This window comes from Amblyraja radiata, chromosome 1 (genome assembly GCF_010909765.2).
Source record: "Amblyraja radiata isolate CabotCenter1 chromosome 1, sAmbRad1.1.pri, whole genome shotgun sequence".
Lineage (NCBI taxonomy): Eukaryota > Metazoa > Chordata > Chondrichthyes > Rajiformes > Rajidae > Amblyraja > Amblyraja radiata.
Genome location: NC_045956.1, coordinates 50,468,641 through 50,494,615, shown reverse-complemented (window position 1 = coordinate 50,494,615; position 25,975 = coordinate 50,468,641). Strand labels below are relative to the sequence as shown.

The 25,975-nt window shown below is 44.2% G+C and overlaps 1 protein-coding gene across 1 annotated transcript in view; it reads right to left on the bottom strand.

Moving 5' to 3' along the window:
* The window catches only part of hpse (heparanase), a 30,979-nt gene extending 5,737 nt beyond the window's left edge, over nucleotides 1-25,242 (bottom strand). The window contains exons 1-10 of the mRNA XM_033021731.1: nucleotides 24,692-25,242; nucleotides 19,895-20,040; nucleotides 17,101-17,223; nucleotides 16,416-16,586; nucleotides 11,200-11,374; nucleotides 10,433-10,480; nucleotides 8,707-8,800; nucleotides 5,724-5,830; nucleotides 3,240-3,354; nucleotides 2,240-2,367 (exon numbers count right to left, since the gene is read on the bottom strand). Coding sequence (XP_032877622.1) covers nucleotides 2,240-2,367; nucleotides 3,240-3,354; nucleotides 5,724-5,830; nucleotides 8,707-8,800; nucleotides 10,433-10,480; nucleotides 11,200-11,374; nucleotides 16,416-16,586; nucleotides 17,101-17,223; nucleotides 19,895-20,040; nucleotides 24,692-24,900 — 1,316 coding nt within the window. The 5' untranslated portion in view covers nucleotides 24,901-25,242. The remainder of the gene's footprint in view (nucleotides 1-2,239; nucleotides 2,368-3,239; nucleotides 3,355-5,723; nucleotides 5,831-8,706; nucleotides 8,801-10,432; nucleotides 10,481-11,199; nucleotides 11,375-16,415; nucleotides 16,587-17,100; nucleotides 17,224-19,894; nucleotides 20,041-24,691) is intronic.
* Between the last annotated feature and the right edge of the window lie 733 nt (nucleotides 25,243-25,975).

The following is a 25,975-nucleotide window of genomic DNA, read 5'->3' as shown; positions in this document are numbered from 1 at the left end:
CTGGAGGAAATGAAATTTCACACTTAAAACAAAACCAAATGAAAAACAAAACACTTAATTATGAATTGTGTCAGCATTTGCAGGTTTACATTCTTAGAATTAAATTAAAAATATTACAATGGTTTTGTATTGCAAACAAATACCAACAGTACATGGGTTAGAAAGCTGGCAATGAGAAAGCAATTACATTTCAAGAGTTAGTTAATGAGAATGTCTCTATTTCTAAATGGTGCAAATAACCCATTTTAGTTTAGTTCAGAGATACAGAATGGAAACAGGCCCTTCAGCCCACCGAGCATGCTGACCTCTAACCCGTTCTGTATTATCCCACTTTCACATTCACTCCCTATACACCAGGAGCAATTTACAGAAGCCAATTAACCTACAAACCTGCACATCTTTGGAATGTAAGATGAAACCGGAGCACCCGGAGAAAACCCACTTAGTCACAGGGATAAGGTGCAATCTCCACACAGACACCGCCTGTAGTCAGGATCAAAACCAGGTCTCTGGCGCTGTGAGGCAGCAGCTCTACCACTGTGCCACTATTTAGACTACACAAACCTATCCACCTACCTTCTGTGATGGTGGCAAATTATTAGTGTGGTAAACTGCTTTTGCTTATCAGTTCCTCAGGTGTACTGCAGACAAATTGCTTTCAGTTTTGTCATTTAAATATATAACGTTGAAATTCAAACAAAATGCAACTTTTGACTGAAAGATTTCTGCATTGCCTGTTCTAAATATTTTTCCCTGGATCCCTGCAGCACCTGAATGACATACATGGTCTTGACTCCTCAATTGCAAAAACACTGGATATACTTCAGTATCATTTGTTGTCAATTTAACAGTTCAGCCAATATTCACTTTTCAATCACAGATTTGTATAGAACATCCCTGGCAAGCATTCTCACAAGTGTTTTGGTCAGTATTTATCCTTTAATCAACATCTAAATAGAACCAAGACAATAGAAACAAGGAACTGCAGATGCAGATTTTTTTTAAAAAAGACACAAAGAGCTGGAGCAACTCAGCGAGTCAGGCAGCATCCCTGGAGAACATGGATAGGGTCAGGACCCTTCTTCAGATTTAGTTTTGTAAACCATCATCTCAATCAATCAATCAATCAGATTTATTCATCACATACACAATAAAGTGCAGTGAAATGAATTTGCCAGCAGCGGTACAATAAAAAAGAACACAAACATCCACCACAGCATTCTTCACTGTGGTGGAAGGCACAAAGTACAGTCAGTCCTCCTCCATTTCCCCCCGTGGTCGGGGCCATAACCTCTGTAGTCACCGCTGCGGGCGGCCGGATGTACAGGCCCTCTCGTCTGGAAGGTAAGTTCCGAATCGGCGCTTCACTGCCGGAGACCGCGGCTTCAGGATGACATAGGCCACAGGCCGGCGGTCGGAGCTATTCTCCAGGGATTCCTGGCGAGGGATCCCGCTCCGATGGTAAGTAAGTCCACGCCGCGCCCGCGGCTAGAAGCTCCGCAGACCGCGGCTTCAAGGTGTTGTAGGCCGCGGGGCGGCGGGTCGGAGCTCTTCTTCTCCAGGGGTCCCCAACGAGGGATCCCAGGCTCTGGATGCCGAGCCCGCAGCTAGAAGCTCCACAGACCGCGGCTTCAGACTAAACAGTCCGCGGGCCAGCGATCTGAAAAAGTTCACACTGCGCCCGCTGATGCAGCTCCAGGCCCGACTCCGGGAAGGGCCTCACCAATCCTTGGTGTTAGGCCGCGAGGGAGGCAAAATGGGCCATTTCCCCCTTACACCCCCCCCACACAAGACACACCTAGAGACATTAAAACACACATTTGGACATACTAAAAAAAAACAAAAAAAGTAGAAATGACTAACACTGTTTCTGTTAACACTAAACATTTGTTTCTACCTAAACAGAAAATATCTTATTGTTGTGTCATTGCTGTATGCAGTTTGGCAGCCAACATTTCTCACACCACATGGACTCACTTCAAAAATATAATGACTTTTAAAGTGTCCAGTTAGCTCAAGATGAACATGCAACAGTGTGTTCTTTCTCGTGATAAGTCAGTTCTTCATAATTCGCTTCTAGCAACCTCATAATTGAATAGATTGAAGTGAAACCTGATAATGAAGGCATTAAACTTCAAAGTGACAACACAGCAAGCATTTAGCATGGTCATTGAAATCTATCTTCTCAATACCCAAAATATCCAAGACCAGTAGAATTGTGTTCAGTCTCGTTCATTACCTAGTGGGGTTGGTACAATGCATGTACACGCGCAGGGTTCCCTCATTTCCTTTATCACTGTCTGCTGTAGACACATTCAGCACCTTAGTGCCTACCAGTTGTTTATAAATTAGGGAAAGCCAGTAATCCTGCCAAAAGAATAAACAAGGATTGCACTCACGCCATTGTCATGAATTTATGATTATGATATGGGCTCTAAAATGTAACATTTTGGGTTAAATCAGAGGTAAGATATACAATCTTCAATGTAACAGCAGCAGTAAGCATTTAGCATTATAATCAAAATCCATTCTCTCAATATCCACCAAAAATCACGTTGGACAACAAAATCAAGTGAGTGGAGACTCAAAGCACTATAGATGCTAGGATCTTGAGCAAAATGCAAAGTTCTGGAGCAGTCATGGAGTCATATAATCATACGGTCCAACTTGTCCACGCTGACCATCATGCCCCATCTACACTAGTCCCACCTGCGTGTTTTGGGCCCATATCCCTCTAAACCTACCCATCCATGTACCTGTCTAAATGTTTCTTAAACGCTGCGCTAGTACCTGCTCTACCATAAGGTCACAAGGAATTGGAGTAGAATTAGGCCATTCGGCCCATCAAGTCTATTCCACCATTCAATCATGGGTGATCTATCTCTCCCTCCTAACCCCATTCTCCTGCTTTCTCCCCACATCCTATGACACCTGTACTAATCAAGAATCCATCTATCTCTGCCTTAAAAACATCCACTGACTTGGCCTCCACAGCCTTCTGTGGCAAAGAATTCCACAGATTCACCACCCTCTGACAAAATACATTTCTCCTCATCTCCTTCCTAAAAGAACGTCCTTTAATTCTGAGGCAATGACCTCTGGCCCCACTAGTTGAAACATCCTCTCCACATCCACTCTATCCAAGCCTTTCACTATTCTAGTGTTCAAGTCCAGGTGATTTTACAACCTTTTTCAGTGAGGTAATGCAGCCTCTTCATTAAGTACTGAACCATACGTACAGGCAAAGGGTCAAGGCTCCAATCCACCAGCTGGTAGTAGGCGGCACCAACCAAAACCTGTCTGATGACAACGTCAATGCCCATTTTAGCAGACAGCCCAAGTTTGTCCAACCACCTGTAAAATAATGAAGATTAGATACATCTGCCTCAGAAAGATACCTCTTTGATAATTCAGCACACAATTCAGAAGCGTGAACAAAGCAGGACACTTTGCAGAGCCACATTCATTTAGATCTTTGCATTGAGTGCCAATCTATGCAGAGTCCTTACTTGCTGCCTTCCCTGTACTGAAGAAAAGCTCTGCCATATTTCATGGGGCTGTTGAGATCAGGATCATCATGTGATTGCAGGTCAAGCCGTTCAAACCTTCTGTTTACCAAAGGTATAACTGCTACTTCAGTCTGTCTCCTTTGAGAAGACCATAAGAGCAGAAGTTTAGTTTAGTCTTGTGGTCCCGTGCAGAAACATCCACTAGTGGGACCAGAGTCGCCCATTCCTTCTCTCCAGAGATGCTGCCTGTCCCGCTGAGTTACTCCAGCATTTTGTGTCTACCATAAGGTCACAAGGAATAGGAGTAGAATTAGGCCATTTGGCCCATCAAGTCTTCTCCACCATTCAATCATAGCCTATCTATCTTTCCCTCCTAACCCCATTCTCCTGCCTTCTGCCCATAACCTCTGACACCTGTACTAATCACGAATCCAGTATACAATGAAAAGCTTTTGTTTACATGCTAGTCAAAAAAATATTCAAAAAAATGAATACAGTCAAGCCATCTGTATTCAAAAATGAATACAGTCAAGCCATACAATGCAAAGATAAAGGATAAAAGGTACAACATTTAGGGCAAAGATATAAAAATTGAAGTCCAATAAAGTCAGTTTAAAGTAAGTTTAAAGGGCTTCAATGTGGTGGACAGGAGGTCAGGCTGATGGGAGGATGTTTCAGTTACCCGATCACTGCTGGGATGAAACTATTCCTGAATCTGGCGGTGTATGTTTTTAAACTTCTTTCTCTCCTGCCTGATGGGAGAGGGGGAGAAGAGGGAGTGACCAGGTTGAGAATGGTCCTTGATTATCCTGGTGGCCTTAGTTAAGTTTACAGCTTTGTAACAGGCCCTTCAGCCCAACGTGTCTGTGACGACCAGCAATCACCCACAGACTAGTTCAGTCCTACACACTAGGGACAATTTACAGAGGGCAATTGGCCTACAAACCTGCACATCTTTGGAATGTGGGAGGAAACCAGAGCACCCGGAGGAAACCCATGGGATCCCAGGGAGAACGTACAAACTCTGTAAAGACAGTACTCCATCAAGATCAAACTTGTTTCTCTGGCTCTGAAGGGTAGCAACTCTGCCGTTGTGCCACTGAGCCTAGGAATTAGTTTGCAAAATCCAATTGAAGTTAATTCTATCGCAATTCACTTTCAAAGTGAGAGAGAGATGGCAAATGTACTATAGATTTAGAATGGTGAATGTAATGTAGTAGGTTTTTATTTTACATAGTTTGCCATCAAGACATTTTTAATGCAATTTCCAAAATAAGAATTTTGCAACTGTTTTGTGAAACTGAAGGGGTGCAAAACTATTAACTTTACCTAAAGGACAATAAGAAAAAGCAAGTCTAAAACTATTAACTACAATAAGGCAATGAAATGAGATTAAAGCTGAATATTTGGAGCCAACATCATTTGAAATTAGACACAAAATGCTGGAGTAACTCAGCGGGTTGGGCAGCATCTTTGAAGAAAAGGTATAGATGACGTTTCGAGTTGAAACCCTTCTTCAGACTGAAGAAGGGTCACGACCCGAAATGTCACCTTTTCCTTTTCTCCAGAGATGCTGCCTGACCTGCTGTGTTACTCCCAGCATCTTGTGTCTAGCTTTAGTGTGAACCAGCATCTGCAGTCCGTTCTTACAACATATCGGGCAACACAGTGGCGCCGGAGAGCTGGGTTAGATCCCAACTACGGGCGCTGTCTGTACGTTCTCCCCGTGAACACATGGGCTTCCTCCAAGAACTTCGGTTTCCTCCCACACTCCAAAAACGTACAGGTTTGTAGGTTAATTGGTTCGGTATGAACGCAAATCATCCCTAGTGTGTGGGGATCGCTGGTCGGTGCGGACTCAGTGGGCCGAAGTGCCTGTTTCCGCAATGTATCTTGAAACTAATCATTTGAAATTAGTTCCTTTATTGGTTAGATTTGCGCAATGCAGATCAAGGGGATGAAAGACTGCTGCCCGTCACTCCTCAATTCATTTAATTTAGGCTTTGGGGATTGAAGAAGTGAGAGAAGTGACTGTCACGCACAAGACATGCGCTTGTGGCAAGCGGGAAATGACGGACAACATCATCTGATGGTGGATGCTATGAAACTGAGCAGATTGCATTATTTGGATGATAGAAAAGTGTCACAGTGTTAAGAATAACACGCAGGAAATTAACAATGTACCTTGCAAGACAACAAATGCTTTCTACTCACATAAAACCAGCTATGAATGTATTTGATAAATCAGGAGCTCCTCCTCCATATGCTGAACTGGTCTCACCCAACCACACCTTCTTACCAGGAACTGTTTTAGCCACAACCTGTGGTAAGAGAAAGGGTTCAGCAAGATTATGAGTAGCTCAGCTAAACTGCCTTAAATCAGAATTGGGCAAAAATGCATTAATCATCTCAAGACCTGGAATATCAGAAGCTAATAAATTTAAGCAAATAATTTATTCATCGCAGGGAAACTAACAGTATTGCCAGAGCAAGATGTTTCATGCAAGCTCCCGTAATTGTGAATGTCCGTTGTGCATTCAATCCACAAAGATATTTCCTCTGTTCACTGTGCCACTGGCGATCGTGAAATAGGCTGCACGGTGGAAGTATCCCGACAAGCCCCAGCCAAGCTCACCAGCAGGCCCGGCTTGCCCATCAAAGATGGAGGACACGCCCGGCAGACCCAGCTCACCCACCGCGGGCTACGGACTAAGCCCAGAGCCACGGGCGTTGCCGGGACCCATGCCTCCGAGATCGAGGAGGGACTCACAAGCAACCACTGAGAGCGAGGTACACTGTCATGAATGAGCGTCGAGAGCAAGGTGGACCTTCGTGAGCGAGGAGGACCGTGGTGGGCGAGATGGACCGTCAGGAACATAGGAGGACCCGGCGAGGGGGGCCGCCGTGAACAAAGGGGGACCCGGCAAGGGGGACCACGTGCGGCGGCACGACAGGTTCACCGCTGCAAGCAGAAGATAAATCTGTTAGATGAATTCTATGTAACTTTATCGATGCCAGAAACCTGGCGACTCTTGTGTACTGTTGTATGCTAAACAAAGCATTTCACTGTACCAAGCTACATGTGATAATAAAGTATCATTGAAGTCAGTGGGTCATGGAAATGCCCTGGAGGCGAGTTGGAGTTGTCAGGACCCGAAGTGAGTTGGTTCATGGTTGTTATCATTTGAGGAAGTGGTGGCACCAAGGCCAAGACATTGGTGTTGTGAACGGACTGGTGAACATGGTGCCTGGTGGAGATCTGCAACCCTTAACTAAAAAGGAGAACTATAGGACTTCACAAGCTCGGATCTGCTTGTGGAAGTGTGTACACAGTGAAAGCCTGCTTCAGCAGGAGTGCTATGTGCCTGCATGAACCTTACACTGGTGAATGTATTTGCTAAAGTCGTACCCAAAAGGTGTGGCATGATTTCAGATGCCACTAAGCACGCCCTTGTGCTTTTATACATTAGAGCATCATTATGAAGGATCCAGAAGCAACTTGACAACAACCTAGTAAACTCCCATTTTCTCACAAGATGTTATCACATGGTGTAAATGAATGGGAGAGCATTTCAAGACCACACTAATTATCTAGTGATATTTCTAAACCTATCTATACACAGTGTGAATTGGAGACACTAATACTTGGAAAGCAATGAGTATTCTCATCAGGTTTAACGTAATCTAGCATTCAGTAATACCAGAGATGAGAACCCACTTCTAACTAACTATGTATGTAGTTACGTGCAGGGCCTTAGCATAATTTTGACAAAAATCTTTCAACCTGATATATCTCACCTACATATCATGCTGCCTCAGAAAAGCAGCCAACATAATAAAAGACTTGTCCACACAGTCACTCTTTCATCTCCATGCTCCTGTCGGGCAGAAGGTACAGAAGCTTGAAAGTGCACACCACCAGACTCACGAGCAGCTTCTTCCCCTCTGTAATCAGGCTTCTGAATGGTTTGTCCAGAACCAAGGTACTGTCCAATTCACCTCTACCCCATTTCGGATATTGGACTTTGTCGATGTACTTGATGCATTACAATGCTGAGAACTATATTCTGCACTCGGTACCTTTCCCTTTTGCTCTACCTATTGTACTTGAGTTTGACTTGATTGTATTTATGCAGGGGTCAGCAACCTTTTCTGCCAAGGGGGCAGGACATATATCTGTGAGCGGATGGCGGGCCACATCTATCACGTGTACACATGGATCCCGCCCTGGATGGCAAGCATCAAATCACGTGTTCACATAGATCCCGCCCCTTCGAGAACGCCACCCGGAGCACTGAGCTCAAATATCATACTCACTCGCCCTGGCCTACTGACAACCCCGATCCCGACAGTGAATCCCAGACACAGAAGGTGCGCAGCCGTGCCAGCGGCTTTGCGCAGGATGCGGTGCAGCCAAATCACCTTCCAGGTACCGGAGGTAGAAAAAAAATGCTGGAGAAACTCACTCCAGCATTTTTTTCTACCTTCGATTTCTCCAGCATCTGCAGTTCTTTCTTAAACATTCCAGGTACCGGAGATGACGGAAGTCTGTGGGCCGGATGATTTCGGGTTATGGGCCGGATTCGGCCCGGGGGTCGCAGGTTGCCGACCCCTGATGTATAGTATATCTGATCTGAGTGGATAGGGTGCAAAATAAAGCTTTTCACTCATGTGATGATAAAAAAAACCTATATTTAAATACTAACTCTTTTCTCTTTCCACAGATGCTGCCTGACCTGCTGAGTGTTTCCAATATTTTCTGGTTTTATTTCATATTTTCAGCTTCAGCAATATTTTTTCTAATGTTCAGTCTACATATTCTTGGGTTCTACTGCTTAAATGTGCATACAATTGGTGGAAAAAGACACAGCAAAGGTAATAGACACAAAATGTTGGAGTAACTCAGTGGGACAGGCAGCATCTCTGGATAGAAGGAATGGGTGACGTTTCGGGTCGAGACCCTTCAGTCTGAAGAAGGTCAGAGATGCTGCCAGTCCTGCCGAGTTACTCCAGTGTTTTGTGTCTATCTTCGGTTAAACCAGCATCTGCAATTCCTTCCTACACAGCAAGTGGAATGATATTTACTTACTGTTTTGCAGCTGCAGATTACACAATCAGTTTACCTTAGTAACTTCTGCCCAATTGTAAGCAAATTAATTTATGTGTACAGATGCCTTAACATGAATATTTAACTTACCTTAAGAATTTGTTTAATTCTGCACACAAGACTATCCAACACCTTGGGGCTCAGGAATTCCTCAGGTGTTGCATTCCTCCCATTCACATAATAACTGGAAATAAATAATTACTTTACTGAAACTATGTACAATTCAGAGGGGCCATGTTACTGAATGCATATCTCCACATAGAGAAAGAGGTTGAACAAGAATAGGCTTAATTGCTCTCAAATTAAGGAATGAAAATGGAGGAGGTGGATGCAAACTGGTTTCCTTCCCCAGAATCTGGTAATCTGCCAACTTCCAGGAGACCATGACATATTGCAAGAAATAATTTTAACAATCTCTTCAAGAATTACAGCGGATCTCGATCAGCTGGACAAGTGCGCCGAGGAATGGCTAAAGGAATTTAATTTAGATTAGTGTCAGGTGTTGCTTTTTTGGGAAGCTGAAGCACGGCAGGACCTTCACAGTGAACAGTGGGGTCCTGGGGAATGTTGTGGAGCAGAAGGAGCGAGGATTACAAGTGCAGTCTGAAGGAGGCTCTCGAACCGAAACGTCACCCATTCCTTCTCTCCGGAGATGCTGCCTGTCCTGCTGAGTTACTCCATCTTTGGTTTAAACCAGCATCTGCAGTTCCTTCCTACACATTACAAGTACATTGTCCCCTAAAAGTGGCCACACAGTGGGCAGGGTGGTGAAGACGGCTATTGGCATGCTGACCTCCATCAGTCAGGGAATTAAGTATAGAAGTTGGCACAATATATTACAGATTTAGTTTAGTTTAGTTTAGTATAATTTAGTTTAGTTTAGCTTAATTTTGTATAGCTTAGTTTGGTTTATTTTTGTAACTTGTAACGAGGAACAGTGAAAAGCTTTAGTTTGTGCGCTATCCAGTTGGAGAAAAGCTATACATGAATACAATCAAGCCATCCATAGTGCACAGATAAATGATAAAGGGTACAATATTCAGTGCAAGATATAACAAAGAAGTCGGATTAAGTCTGATTAAAGATAGTTCAAAGGTCTCCAAAGCAGTGGATGGAACGTCAGGACTGCACTCTACCTGTGAGTTTCAGTTTGCTGATGACAACTGGGAAGAAAGTGTATGCACTAGACATTGGTGAGGTCACACCTGGAGTATTGGACAATAGACAATAGGTGCAGGAGTAGGCCATTTGGCCCTTCAAACCAGCACCGCCATTCGATGTGATCATGGCTGATCATCCCCAATCAGTACCCCGTTCCTGCCTTCTCCCCATATCCCCTGACTGAATATGACTATTTAATAGTAATCTAAGGGGCAACTTAGGCACTCCTTAGATATATAATTGCCCCCTCCGAATGTCTGAATCAACAAGTTCAAATGCTCAAAGAAATCGTACATGGGGTGTTGTAACCGGACACTCGTGATCTGTATCAAGGTCAATGTTAGGAAATCCATTGAGTGTTGAGTTGATATTTTGTGTAACTGGCTATTATTTTAAGAGGGCACATCTAAGGTGGTCACTGCCATAAAGCCATACAGCATGGAAACAGGCCATTGGGCCCACTTTGCTCATGCCACCCAAGATGCCCAACTAGTCTCATGCCACCTGCCCATGATTGCCCCATATTTCGCTAAACTTTCCTGTCAATGTAGCTGTCCATGTGCCAGTTCAATGAACTATACATCCATTGATCCCTCTGCTTTTCCTACATCTTGCAATACCCGAGCTGCATCATTGGCAATAAATGAGTACTCACTGGTGCCACGTGACTGCATCAAGAACATCCCCTCCCGTCTGAAGAAACCTAGGATTAGTAGGGAAGAATGTCTGATATTATTAGAAATATGATTAGAACAATGTTGTGATTAAAAATAGAAATCATGGATTATGTGGACCGATGAGATGAACTAGAATGCTAAATGTTCAAGCAATTACAGTTTAAATTGACTAATAAAAAAGTGTATATTTGAAATTAGCCTGAAGGGGATGGGACTTTGTTGAGTGCCATTCTCCATGCACATGGCAAACATATGATGGGAGGTGGAGAGATAACATGGGGGGAAACCAAGTCTCCCAATACCACGCGAGGCATAAAATGTAGTTGCGTTGCACACCATTTAGAAGTGCACTGAGTCTACAGCTCAGAAAGAGACTATTTCATGTTCATAAGTCATAGGAGCAGAATTAAGCCATTTAGCCCATCATGTCTACACCATTCAATCATGGCTGATCTATCGTTTCCCCTCAACCCCATTCTCCTGCCTTCTTCCCATAACCTTACTAATCAAGTAGCTGTCTATCTCCGCTTTAAAAATAACCTAAGACTTTGCCATTTGGGGGGGGGGTGCTATGCACAAAGGTTGCACTGGGCAATTTTGATGATTGGAATTCACATCTGTCAGCAAGGCACATCTCGTTGGGAACTGGAGAAGTCACCTACGGCCAGAATTTCCTGATTGACGTGCTTTCCTGGCAAGGCTCTACGTGGGGACAGGACGTTTGCAAAGCCAACGGCAAGCTCACCCTTTCAGCATGGTCACAATCCGACGTCTCCGAGGTTGCCCAATGTCAGGCCCGTACAGCTTTGTGTGGTTGAATGTCCTGAATGTGTGCAGCAGACTGTACAGCTGCTGGAAGTCCTTTCCAAGCTGGGTGCCTGGAACCTTTATACCCACTTTGTGTCTGAAACTGTTGGGTTCTGGGAGATGAAGAGGGAGAACATGAACACTGGATGATAATATTACACATTGCCGACATGACTGATGCTCCCTCTTAAATACCTGCTCACAAACAGTAATAATCTGTGTCATAGATTCATGGAGTCATGCAGCGTGGAAACAGGCCCTTTGGCCCAACTTACCCATGCCAACCATCATGCTTCATCTACACTAGTCCCACCTACCTGCATTTGGCCCATAACCCTCTAAACCCATCTTATCCATGTACCCATCTAAATGTTTTTTTTTGTTTGTTTTTTATATTATTTTTATTAGAAGCAATTGTACAAAGATAAAACATTCGGCATCTAAAATTATACAATTATTGTACAGCTTCATTTTTTACCTTATAACCTGAAAATGAAAGAAAAGAAGAGAGGGAAAAAGCGAAAAGATAGCTCGAAAAAGCACATAGAAAAGACCCCTAGACTACCAAAGCAGTGTGGACGAAAAGTAAGTAGAGATAAAAGAAAAGAAAAAGAAAAAAGGAAAGTGGAGATATACCTGCCCCTCATCCCCCTCAACCCCCCCTCTCTCCCCCCCCCCCCCCCCCCCCCCCCCCCCCCCGCCCACCTCACCCAACCCAGAATCAGATTTAAATTTAGATTTGTGTTGCGCCATACTATCCTTGTAAGAATTCGGTAAAGGCTGTCCATGCCTTGAAAAATTTATCTGGTTTTTCTGCCAAGAAAAGCCTAATATTTTCCAAATGTAGTGTCTCGGACATGTTTGTAATCCACATCTTCACTATAGGGACTGATGTGTGTTTCCGAAATTTAACTATTAGTTTTTTCGCTGTTATCAGGCCATAGTTAAGGAAACGTCTTTGAAATAATGTTAGATCAGAACAGGCTTCTGACGTACCTAGTGTGATCAATTCTATGTCGGGGACCATTTTTATCAAAAAATATCAAAAATCCCCCTTATCACAAATATGGGAGACATTTGGGAAGATCTTATTCAGTTTAGACTTGGAGTAATAAAGTCTATGCAGTATTTTAAATTGTATTAGCGAGTGCCTAACATTAAGAGAACAGTTGTGTATGTATAGAAGGCTTTCCTCCCAACTATCTTTTAAAATTGTTAGGCCCAGTTCATCTTCCCAAGCTCGCCTAATTATTTCCGAAGATGGAGTTTGTAAATTTAAAAGGGTATTATAAAAGTACGATATTAACTTATTTGAATCAGACTTTCTATTCATGCATTCGTCTAGTATGTTTGGAACCATATATTGACAATCTTGTGTGTGTGATTTCACATAGACCTGTATTTGAAGGTATCTAAAGTATTGGCTACCTTTCAAATGATATTTCGACTGTAATTCTTGAAATGAGAGGAGAGTCCCCATCTCATAAAGTTCTCCCAGCTTTGTAATTCCTAAGCTTTCCCATTGTATAAACGCCATATCTAAAGTAGACGGTTTAAACGAAGGATTATTGCCAATTGGTAAGAGAAGAGATAAATTTCTCAATTTAAGGGTTGATTTCACCCGTTTCCAGATTTGTGTGCTATGGATTATTGGATTTTCCCCATATGCTGATTTCTTCAGATTTATTGGAGAGAGAAGAATCGCGCCTATATTGAAAGGCAAACAATCTTCCCTCTCCATTATTAGCCAGTTTACCTGTTGGCATATATTGTCCATCCAATAGATTAAATTTTTAATATTCGTTGCCCAGTAATAGTAAAAAAAATTAGGGAGAGCCATTCCGCCGATTTATTTAGGTTTCCATAAATGTCGTTTATGAATTCTGTGAGTTTTGTAATCCCAAATAAAGTTTGTGATCACAGAATCGAGTTAAAAAAAAAAATTTTTAGGGAGAAAAATTGGTATTGATTGAAATGGGTACAGGATTTGTGGAAGGAAGATCATCTTTGTGGCATTTATTCTACCTATAAGGGAGATCGGAAACATTTTCCAGAATTGAATAAGGGCATTTAGTTTGGTAATTAATGGTGGAAAATTTGCTTGAAATAAAGAAGGGTATTTTCTAGTCACATAAACTCCAAGATATTTTAATTTTTCCGTAGCAATTCTAAAGGGAAATTTTAGAAGGTGTGTCGGGTCTTGAGGTTTTATTGACATAATTTCACTTTTGTTCCAGTTTATTCTATACCCTGAAAAGGAACCAAATTCTTCTATAACATTTATTATGTTTGGAATACTAAATTGGAGTTGGTAATATATAATAGTACTTCATCTGTATACAGCGATATGTTATTATTAGAATATTTAGTATTATAGCCATGAATGTTCGGATGTACTCTTATACTTTCAGCTAAGGATTTGATCGCTAGGGCAAATAACAGAGGTTATAATGCACACCCCTGTCTATTGCCCCTGGATAATTGAAATTTAGGTGAGAGTGATTGATTAGTCAGTATTCTGGCAGTCGGCTTGTTATATAACAACTTTATCCATGAAATAACATTTTCTCCTAGAAATTTTTGCAATACTGTAAAAAGATATTTCCATTCTACTTGGTCAAATGCTTTTTCTGCGTCTAATGAAATGATTGATAAGTCTTCTTTTATCGTTCTATGTGAGTACATTATATTAAACAGGCGTCTCAAGTTATTGAACAAATGTCTCTTCGGTATAAACCCAGTTTGATCAGGGTGTATGAATTTACTAACGTATTTACTTAGTCTTCTTGCCAGGATTTTAGCTAGTATTTTCTGGTCTGTATTTAGCAGAGCTATTGCTCTATATGATCCAGGCTCATCGAGATCTTTATCTTTTTTGGGTATCAGTGTAATAGTTGATTCGGCTAAAGTTTGTGGTGACATCTGTTCTTTAAATGCATGTATATAAAGGGCTTGTAAACGAGGGGAGATTAATTCATGACATTTTTTATAAAATCCATTACTAAACCCATCTGGACCTGGCGTTTTACCATTATTCGGTGATTTAATAGTCTCTTCAATCTTTTATTGTGATCTGCACTCCTAATTCTTCACGTTCCGCCACGTTAAGTGACGGAAGATTGCAATTGTCGAGGAAGTTTTAAATTTTTATCGTTTCTACTGAAGTTTTAGATGTATATAAATTTTGATAGAATTGTAAAAATCTTTCGTTGATATCTTTAGGGAGTGTAAACAGCTCACCTTTTTCTGATCTAATTTTTTGAATAGTATGATCTTTTTCCATTTTTCTCAATTGGCGTGCCAGATGTTTGTGCGGTTTGTCACCGAATTCAAAGTTTTTTTGTTTAGTAATTTGAAATAGCCTGATAACTCTTGCAGAGAGAATTTGATTTAACTTGAATTTTAATACATGCCGACCATCATGCTTCATCTACACGAGTCCCACCTGCCTGCATTTGGCCCATAACCCTCTAAACCAATCTTATCCATGTACCCATCTAAATGTTTCTTAAATCATATCTCCACACGCCTAACTTGCTTTAGAATTTCAGACAATGAACTGAGGATGTAGACCACAAGACTGTTAGATACTGGAGCCGAATTAGGCCATTCAGCCAATCGAGTCTATTCCGACATTTAATCATGGCTGATCTATTTTTCCCTCTCAATCCCATTCTCCTGCCATCTCCCCGTAACCTTTGACACACTTCCTAATCAAGAACCTATCAATCTCTGCCTTAAAAATACCTGATGTCTTGGCCTCCACAGCCATCTGTGGCAATGAATTCCACAGATTCACCACACTCCATCTAAAGAAATTCCTCCTCATCTCTATTTTGAAGCAACGTCCTTTTATTCTGAGGCAGTGCCCTCTGGTTTAGACTCTTCCATTACTGGATACATCCTTTCCACATCCACTGTTGGGATGTTACTGAGAGCTTTTTTATAGTTCAGCTCTGGATTTACTTTGTACATAAATGCAAAGTGTTTAGTAATGATGGGAGCAGCTGTGTTGACCCAGAGCAGCAGTAAGGTACCTCTTTCAAACCAGAGTTTATGGTAGCAAGTCTTTCATTGTTTCAATCGAAATGGAGGCACAGGCTGATGTGATGAGGAGCACAGAAACAGGACTTTCAGCAAACTGAGTCCAAACCAACCCATTTACACTACCCCCATTATTTTATTCTCCCCTACATTCCTATCAGCTTCCCCCAGATGCTACATATATGGTGGCACAGTGGCAGAGCCACTGCCTCGCTGTGGTGGGGACCCAGGCTCAATGCCAACTTCAGATTAGGTTTAGGCCTCTGCAAATTGCCCCATGGGATTGGGGAGCAGTTGATTGGAATATGGGATTGATGTTGGGTTAGTGTCAATGAGTGATTATGGTCAATGCAGACTTGTTGGGCTGAAGGGACTTTTTCTGTGTTGTACGACCCTGCATGCTCGGGGCAGCTTACTATGGCCAATTAACCTGCAAATCTGCATATCTTTGGATGTGAGAGGAAGCCAGAGCACCTGGGGGAAACCCGATTGATCACAGGGAGAATGTGCAAACTCCACATACAGACAGCACTTGGTCTCGACGTCACCCATTCCTTCTCATGCCACAAACAATAGATGACGTTACACTGACCACAATGATGAAAACTACTTAAAGCCAAGTCCCATTATTTACAAAAGGAGATATTCATTTAATCAGCCAAATAGAAAATTTCCCAGAGGCTGAAGGATGCCTTTGGGCAATTATCAAAAAATAAACATTTTCAAACCTTGTCTTTTAGTTTAGTTTAGTTTAGAGATACAGCGCAGAAACAGGTCCTTCGGCCCACTGACTCTGCACCGACTAGCGATCCCCGCACATTAACACTACCTGACACACACTAGAGACAATTTTATATTTACACCAAACCAATTAACCTACAAACCTGTGCGTTTTTGGAGTAGTGTGGGAAGAAACCGAAGATCTCGGAGAAAACCCACGCAAGTCACGGTGAGAACGTACAAACTCTGTGCAGACAAACACCCGTAGTCAGGAACTAACCCGGGTCTCTGGCACTGTAAGGCAGTAGCTCTATGCCACCTTATTGAAATAAATTTGCAATTACTTTGTTCACTTTCTCTGTTTCCCAGCATAAATCAGCATTATCTTACCATTGCCAAGTTCCCAGGACATGTTATATTGTTTTGATGCACAGTACTGAAGGAGCTTTTGAGCATTTGAACTGTCCCACTCATGATCTTTCCTCAATAAGGCATTAAGACCAAATATCAAATGAAGCCCAGAGCAATGTGCAAAAGTGTACAGGATGTCCAAGGATTCTCCTGTGATGAGACAAAATGGTCAGTTGTGTGGCTCATTAGATACATATTGTAAACACACACACAAAAGCACTCGCGCACACCACTCACATGCACACACACTTGCGGGGACACACCCATACTCACACACACACATTGGGACACACTCACACGGGGATATGCTCAAGTTCACGTACATATACAAACATGCGGGACACACACACACACACACACATTACACACACACACACACACCAATGCATGCACTTACACATATGCACAAACATGCGGACGGATGGATGGACGGACACACATGCACACCCACCCGCATACGCACCCACACGCATGCCCACACATACACCCGCACCCCTTCCCCCCCCCCCCCCCCACACACCCACACCACTATCAAATTTGTTAACTGATTCGTCCTATTCTGGGGTTTTTAAAAAATGGCCCCCACTATGATTAAAAGTGTAAGGAAATTAATAATGAAAGTGATCATATTATTTCTAGATATGGTGGAAAATCTACCTGTTACCTGTGATTGTAATGTTCTGTAAGTCCTTGTTGAATTCATTTTTCAGCAGGTGGGGTGCTTGCATCCTCCATTTATGCACCAGCATATTTTCCAGTTTTAAAGGAAGAAGACTTAGACAGTCATCTATGAGGAGAAATGGTTGTGGGCGTTGAGACAAATGTTGTGATTCACAATATCGACAGTAGGTTACAGATGGATAATCCACCCTAATTCATCAGTAGAGATCAGAATTCTATTTTTAATTGCAGTTGATGGAATAATAGCCCTTGATATTAATCTTCCTCATGTGGGTTGGAGAGAGTTGGGGGCAGGGAATGGATAAAAATGTTAAATCCACCAAATTAGGCCTTAACATAGTGCTCAAGCAATCGGTGCAATTTTTACAGTGGCGGACATCTATCTGCCTGTTGAGGTGCATGATGTATAAATGTGAAAATCAAACCTACATTAGAAAATGGAGATCCAAGGTCATATTAGTAAAGCAGAAAGTTTGTTTTATTTTAAATATATAATCCAATTCACTGTTTAATATCACTGTACTGATACCATCAGCATGAAAACAGATCCTCAGGATAGCAATAAAGAAATTTTTGCAATTACACTGACTACTTAATATATCACACAGCATGACTGCAATTCTACTTTTCACAAATGTAGAGCTAAGAATGAGAACAAAAGTAAGGATAGGTTGTAGTACTCAGTTGAAAGATGGGAGATGTTTAATCTTTTACCCTGAAGCCTTCTTAGGTTTGCCCTGAAATATTAACAGAATCTAAGTCTTTGACTCTTAAGTATCCTCATCAACAACATTTTACCTTATAACAACCATATCATGAGTCTGAGAAGGGTCTAGATCTGAAACGTCACATATTCCCTTTCTCCAGAGATGCTGTCTGACCCGCTAAGTTCACACTTTGAGTTATTTTTGTATAACCAGCATCTGCGGTTTCTTGTTTCTCCCACCCAAAATACTTTACAGACAATGAAATACTTTTGAAATTGTATTGTAATAATATTATAATGTAAAATGCATAGCAGCCAATCGACGGGGGAGGGACTGGATGGGGGAGGGAAGGCTGGTTTGGGTGATGGACTGGGCTACATCCACAATTCTCCGCCGTTTCTTGCGGTCTTGGGCAAACCAGTTGCCAAACCAAGTTGTGATGCAGGCCTATAGGATTCTTTCAAAAAGAGTGGGTGTTATATACTACTGGAGAGACAGTTGACGGCACGGCAAGACAGCACCCGGGAAAGGCTGGGTTAGCACCCCAGTCTGTGTCTTTTGTGAGAAAGTCACCCAATAAAGCTACGGAAAGGCCTAATGAAATACCATGGCCTAAAAATCCATCAGGCGAGAATGAAATGCTCGGAGAAGGAGGAAGAGGTGCAGCTCACAGGCCTTGAACCTGGTGAGATGCAGGAGGAGCCCGGCCAGGACTCACCCCACAGAGCCCAGTCCCTCCACACACTAGAGTCTCCCAACCCCTGCAGAGTAGTTATTAAGATGGCTGATCCGTGGGCGGTTGCTGCTGGGATGCAAGTCGGGGCCGGATCAACCCCGGCTGGGTCGCCTGGGCGAGGGCGAGGGCGTCTGATGTTGTGAGACCCGAAACACTCGATGACCCCAGATCACCCCACTGAGGGAGGATGCGTCCCAGCGCATCTAGAAGATGTATATTTTTCACAGTGCAGCTGCCATTGAATCTTTGAATAGTTTCCTCAAAGAAACACAAACATGTGTGTAAGAATACAATGTATTTTTTAGTATCTGCTACCTTGATCCCTTTGTGCTCTCCATCTTCTCTGTGACACAGCAGTTGTAGAGGAACAAATAGATTTTAATTTTAAAATGTTGGGACTTAAATGATAGGAACAATTTTCAGACACCCACACCCCAGACATAAAATAATTGTTGCAAGTATGTCAAGAGCAGACATTCCATGCAAATTACATGCATTTTTAATAACCCTCAACATTACAGCACAAATGATATAGACCTCTCATCTATAATTGCATTGGCTGTTTTTGCCAACTGCGGCAAGCAGGTCTTAGCGGCTGGATATCCTGTAATGTTTAACTAATGAACACCATTTATTTAAATCATGATTTGCAGTTTGTGAAACTTGAGAGGCAATTATAGTAAAGAAGGCATTAATCATGTTTTTAGATGTTTTGCAATCTCATGCCTCAGAGACAACTGGTAGAGTGCAGCAATGTTGCCATATTTTGACCTCCCCCACCGTGAAATCTCCTCATGGAGTGCCTACCTTGAAAACGTTCTCTTCCTCTCCCTGCCAGTTCTGTGAGACCCTCTCATTGCTCCCCTCTGTGGTTTCTGCTGCTCCACTTATTACTTGCCACACTTTGTCCTGCCTCTCCCCTCTTATAGTTTTCTTCTCCCCCTGCCATCACCCCTCCACCCACCCCCCACAATCTAATCTATCCATGTTCTCCAGAGATGCTGCCTGACCTGTCGAGTTACTCCAGCTCTTGGTGTTATATTAAAGTGCAGCATTGCTTGCCTGCCGCGAACAATCGCCCTGTAAAAGGCTTTCCTACCTTCCTGTCGGTGTGCTTCTTTCCGTAGATTTGGACCTTTCTCCTATTCTGACAGCTCATCTACATTCACTAATATCCTCATGAGTTGTTGTTTCTGTTTTGAATCCATTTCTTCCAAGGCCTCAATCACAACACTTTCAAAGCTGGACTTGCTCAAAACAAGATCACTGATCTTAATAATACTGCAATCAAAAATAATATTGACTTGGGCTTGTAGAGCGAGCTGGGTGTTTACCTTGTGTTTTTGGAGACATGCAGCTGTTTTCATGTGATGAAAATGGACGATCATTTTGTTCAAATACAATAAAGTCCGCTCCAGTTCCACCGAATCTCAGGTAACCAGGTGACAGGGCTTTTGCTAAAGTGATTAGTTTCTGTGATCTAGATATGAAAACACACTGCATTATAAAAAAAGAGGCATTTCCACTCCACCCGAAGTGAACGCAGGTCCACACCTACATAGCATCAAAATAAAATACTGCAGTAGTTTAGTTTAGAAATACCGCATGGAGACAGGCTCATTGGCCCACCAGGTCCATGCTGACTATTGATCACCCATTCAATGCTAGTTCATAAGTTTATAGGAGCAGAATTAGGCCATTCGGCCCATCAAGTCTACTCTGCCATTCAAACATGGCTGATCTATCCTTCCCTCTCAATCCCCTTCTCCTGCCTTCTCCCCATAACTATTTCTAAGTTATTCCACTTACTCATCCACTCCCTGCACACTAGGGGCAATTTGCAGAGGCCAATTAACCTACAAAGCCCAACGACTTTGGGAGGAGGAGGAAACAAGAGCGCCCGGAGGAAACCCACGCGGTCACAGAGAGAATGTGCAAACTCCACACAGACGGCACCTGAGGTCAGGATCGAACCTGGGTCTCTGGTGCTGGTAGTTATATTGTTAAACATTTGTGGGCCTTTTATTACTCCATGAATTCAAGTTACATAAGAGGATTGAGTGGGAGGGGGGTTGTGAAGAGTGGAGGGATCCCTTTTTTTAAGAATTGTGAAAAGCACACAACTAACTGGGACCTAATGGGTAGGGGCGGGGCGCTGCTCTGGCAGCAGCCATGTCATGCAGCTCGTCAGTTTTTCTACTTTTTTTTATTTTTTTAGTATGTTTTAAAGTCTGTATTTAATGTTTCTTTGTGTGTTTTGTGTGGGGGGTGGTGTGGGGGGGGGTGAGGGGGAACCACTTCGGTCGCCTCCTCCACGGAGAGGCGAGTTTTTCCAGGTCGCCTCCCCCGTGGCCTAACATCAAGGATCGACGCGGCCTTTCCCGGAGCCGCGCCCGGGGCTTCAGCGGCGGGCGCAGCGTGGACTCACGGCATGGTGCGGGTGAGCCCTCGCTGGGGCTCGCTGGAGGGGAGCGCTCCGTTTCGCTGGCCCGGGGCAGCCGGCAGCCTGAAGTCGCAGCCTGAAGTCGCGGTCTGCAGAGCTCCAGCTGGTGCGGCGTCTACAGCCCGGGATCTCACGTTGGGGACCCGGGGGAAGAAGAAGCCATCACTGCCGGCCCGCGGCCGACTTCTACCGCGGGTCCGGCATGGACTTACCATCACCCCTGGAGGGGAGCTTCGACCGCTGGCCCTGCGGTCTACGGTGCTTCTGGCTGCGGCCTACAACAACTTAAAGCCGCGGTCTCCGGTGAGGAAGAGCCGATCCTGGACTGACTGGACTCTGGTCCTGACCACGGGGGGGAAATGGAGGAGGATTGGCCAAATTTTGTGCCTTCCACCACAGTGATGAATGCTGTGGTGGATGTTTGTGTTACAGTTTTATTGTGGTTGTGTGTTCTTTATTATTGTATCGCTGCAGACAACCCAAATTTCCACCAGCCTGGCTGTGTGGCAATAAATTATATCTAATCTAATCTAATCTAATTTAATGATTATCAACAAACACAGGTAGAGAACAAAGATGGCATGAGGATCGTGATGCTATTTATATACCATGCAGTTTCTTCAGTCATATAAATTCTTGATAACACAGCAACATGAAAATTTGGTTAACAGGGTTAGAAGAATAGAAGTGGGCAGGGATTCAAAGGGTGAAATAGTTTTATTTTGCTTGTTGGTTCCGATTCTAAAGCATCATGGGATAATGTCTATATTGGTGTCACATACATGCAAATTAATGAGCAGTGAGGCAATTTGAATTTTAGTCAAAACATTGGGTTACTTAATAAATATCTATGAGAATTAAATGAACAAAAAAACCCTTGTGTAGCATTAATCACATCTTCCAAAGAGCCTTACGCCCAACGAGTGCTGAACAAGGAAATGGCCTGAAGATGGGTCTCGAACTGAAACATCACCTATTCCTTTTCTCCAGGGATGCTGCCTGACTCGCTGCATTACTCCAGCATTCTGTGTCTATCTTCAGTGTAAACCAGCAACTGCAATTCCTTCCTATACAAGGAAATGTCCTGCTTATTATCACAATGCAAAACCTCATGAGCCACAATGAGAGAAACTCAGTGTTTGTCCTAAATGTTACTATTGTAACTGCCTCAGCTATCTCCTCCAGCAGCTCGTTCCATACACCCACCACCATTTGTGTAAAATAGTTACCCCTCAGGTTCCGATTAAATCTTTCCCCCCTCACCTCAAAACATTGTCCTCCGGTTCTCAATTCCCCTACTCTGGGCAAGAGACTCTACATTTACCCCGATCGATTCCTCAGACCCTCGGTAATGTAGAGCCCAGAGTGCAATGATATTGTGAAACATATTGGAATCCTTATAGTAGACAAAAAGCTGGACAAACTCAGCAGGTGAGGCAGCATCTATGGAGCGAAGGCATAGGTGACGTTTCGGGTCGAGACCCTTCTTCAGACTGATGTGGGAGGTGGGGGGCGGGAAGAAGAAAGGAAGAGGCGGAGACAGTGGGCTGTGGGAGAGCTGGGATGGGGAGGGGAAGGAAGGACTACCTGAAATTGGAGGTCAATGTTCATACCGCTGGGGTGTAAACTACCCAAGGAGGTATGAGGTGCTGCTCCTCCAATTTGTGGTGGGACTCACTCTGGCCATGGAGGAGACCCAGGACAGAAAGATCGGATTCAGAATGGGAGGGGGAGTTGAAGTGCTGAGCACCGGGAGATCAGGTGGTTAATGCGAACTAAGCCGAGGTGTTGGGCAAAGCGATTGCCAAGCCTGCACTTGGTCTCACCGATGTGGAGCAGCTGACACCTAGAGCAGTGGATGCAACAGATGAGGTTGGAGGAGGTGCAGGTGAACCTCTGCCTCACCTGGAAAGACTGCTTGGGTCCTTGAATGGAGTCAGGGGGGGAGGTAAAGTGACAAGTGTAGCATTTCCTGCGGTTGCAAGGGAAAGTACCAGGGGAGGGGGTGGTTTGGATGGGAAGGGAAGAATTGACCAAGGAGTTACGGAGGGAGCGGTCTTTGTGGAAAACCGAAAGGGGAGGAGATGTGAAGATGTGGCCAGTGGTGGGATCCCATTGGTAGTGGCGAAAGTGTCGGAAAATTATCTGTTGTATGTGACGGCTGGTAGGGTGGAAGGTGATGACATGGGGGACTCTGTCCTTGTTATGAGTGGGGGGGGATGGGGAGTGAGAGCGGAGCTACGGTATATAGAGGAGACCCTAGTGAGAACCTCATCTATAGTCGAAGAGAGGAACCCCGTTCCCTAAAGATTAAGAACATCTCTGATGCCCTGGTTTGGAACACCTCATCCTGGGTGCAGATGCGGCGTAGACGGAGGAATTGGGAGTAGAGGATAGAGTCCTTACAGGAAGCAGGGTGGGAAGAAGTGTAGTCCAGATAGCCATGGCCTGGACCCCCTCCATGGCCAGAGAGAGTCCCACCACAAATTGGAGGAGCAGCACCTCATATTTCACTAGGGTAGTTAACACCCCAGCAGTATGAACATTGACCTCCAATTTCAGGTAGCCCTTGCTTTCTCCCTCCTACCCCGTTCTCCCACAGCCTACTGTCTCCGCCTCTTCCTTTCTTATTCCCACCGCCCACCCCCTCCCACATCAGTCTGAAGAAGGGTCTCGACCCCAAACCCGCTGAGTTTCTCCAGCTTTTTGTCGACCTTCGATTTTTTCAGCGTCTGCAGTTCTTTCTTAAAACATTTCGTCGGAATCATTACAGTATTAATTTAACAGGTCACATCCCTGTTTTTTATACAACAGGATAAAGGAGAAATTAGATTGGCTTTCTCGGATAAAAATAGGGAATTCCAGAATAGATAAAACGTATTTATGTGTAGGAAGAGAACGGAACGAAAGGGAAAATGTTGGTCTAAATTACAGATGCCTCAGTGTAACAGTGTACTCTCTTTCAATAAATATATAGCATTAAGAAGGAATATATATTCCTTCTTAATGCTATATATATTAATTACTGCTATATATATATATATATTGCATTAATAAGGAAAAGTGCAAAAAAGAATGCCCCTTCCATACAAGTCAAATTCAACATTAGTCATTTTGTTTCCTCGGCAACTCTTTGTTGGATTGGCAACATTAAAACGTACCCGATTCTTCAGGGCGCTGCAGAAACAGCAGTTACAACAGTATGGAAAGCAGAAAATAATAAGCCGCAGGGGCAGAGAGAGGCGTAAAGAAACAGGTTTGTTTAAAAACTACTCAGCGAATACATTTCCGGGGTTATTATTGTATAAATGGATCATGGGATCCGGACCAAGGGATTGCTGTACTAACCCCCTCTGTGGGTCTGGTCCATGTATAACCCACTCTGGCTTATGGGGACTGTATAACGCCCCACCCAGTGAATAGGGACTGTTTAACCCCCGTGCTGGGTCCGGTCTGGTGGTTGTATAATTCTCTCGGAGGGTCCTGTCCCGGGGTGTTGTATATAATTCTCTCGGAGGGTCCTGTCCCGGGGTGTTGTATATAATTCTCTCGGAGGGTTCTGTCCCGGGGTGGGAGGGGAGGTTTGTATTCATCCCCTTGGCGGGACCATTGTCAGGATTTGTGTAAACCAGTCTGACGCTGCAGTCTCGGCTTCAGTCAATGTTTCCCACGACCCCCGACCACCTACCGGAGTAAATCCAGGCCCTTTTGCCGGAGGAGAGAGGCGTCCAGAGCCACCGACAGGAACCGAGGGCTGACAGTGCGCAAGGAACGGGCGAGCTCGGCTTTAAATTGCACCGACTCGGGCCGCGTCCCGGAGTCCGGGGCAAAGACGAGGAACCCGGTCGCCAGCACGGAACAGCGCAGCCAGAGAAGCAGCGACAGCGGGGAAGTCATGCTCCGTCCTGGAGCCGCGACCGAGCGTCGGAGAGCGGCCACTGGATGAGCCGATTGCGCTCCGTCTCTCCCCCGTTCTCCCTTCTCTCTCCGCCTCTCGCCGTCTCTCGTCTCACTCCCGCTTCTTCTCTCTCGTGTCTCTGGGCGCGTTCTGTCCCTTGCTCCCTCCTTCTCTGAGCCTTTTTAAACTGTGAAATACCCAATCACGTTTCTATCCACACAGTGGAGAGGCAGGCACATGTTAGGCGGAAGCGCGGCGCCACTTTCAGAAACTTCTTCAAAGTTTTCAATGAAGACCAAGTTGGGAGTGTCGGTGCAGTCAGTTCAAGTTCTTCGCCGTCTCTTTCTCCACCCACGGGTCTGTTGTCACCTGATTATCGAGGCAAAAAGCCAGCAGTGACACCGACTTTCTGGACTTTAGTAAATGACTCACTAATTGAAAGATACAGCATGAAAACGGGTACAGGGTCCACGCCGACCATCAATCACCCGCTCACACTCGGGTGACCCGAAACATCACCCATCCTTTTTCTCCAGAGATGCTGCCTGACCCGCTGAGTTACTCCAGCACTTTGTGTCTATCTTCCGCACAAAACCAGCAACTACGGTTCTTTCCTACACACACGTTCACACCAGTTCTATGTTATCCAACGTTCTCACCCACTCCTTACACACCCGGGGCAATTTACAGAAGGCGATTCACCTACAGCCTGCGTGGCCTTTGAGATGTGGGAGGAGACCGGAGCACCGGGAGGAAACCCACGCGGTCACAGGGAGAACGTGCAAACGCAACACAGATAGTATCCGAGGTCAGATTGGAACCCGGGTCCAGACTCCTAAGCGGCGGATTCATTGAAACCTTGGGTCTCCAGAGGTTTCCGTTCAGGTTTCCTAAGTGGGACAGGGGCATAAATCTCCCTCCACAGAGACTGCGTGCAACCCCCCGCCCGCCCGATGTCCTCCAGCAGTTTGGAGGCACAAGGAACCGCAGGTGCTGGAATCCCGAGAAAAATACAAAGTGTTGGAGGAACCTAGCTGGTCAAGCATCATCGACGGAGAGAATAGACAGAAGTTT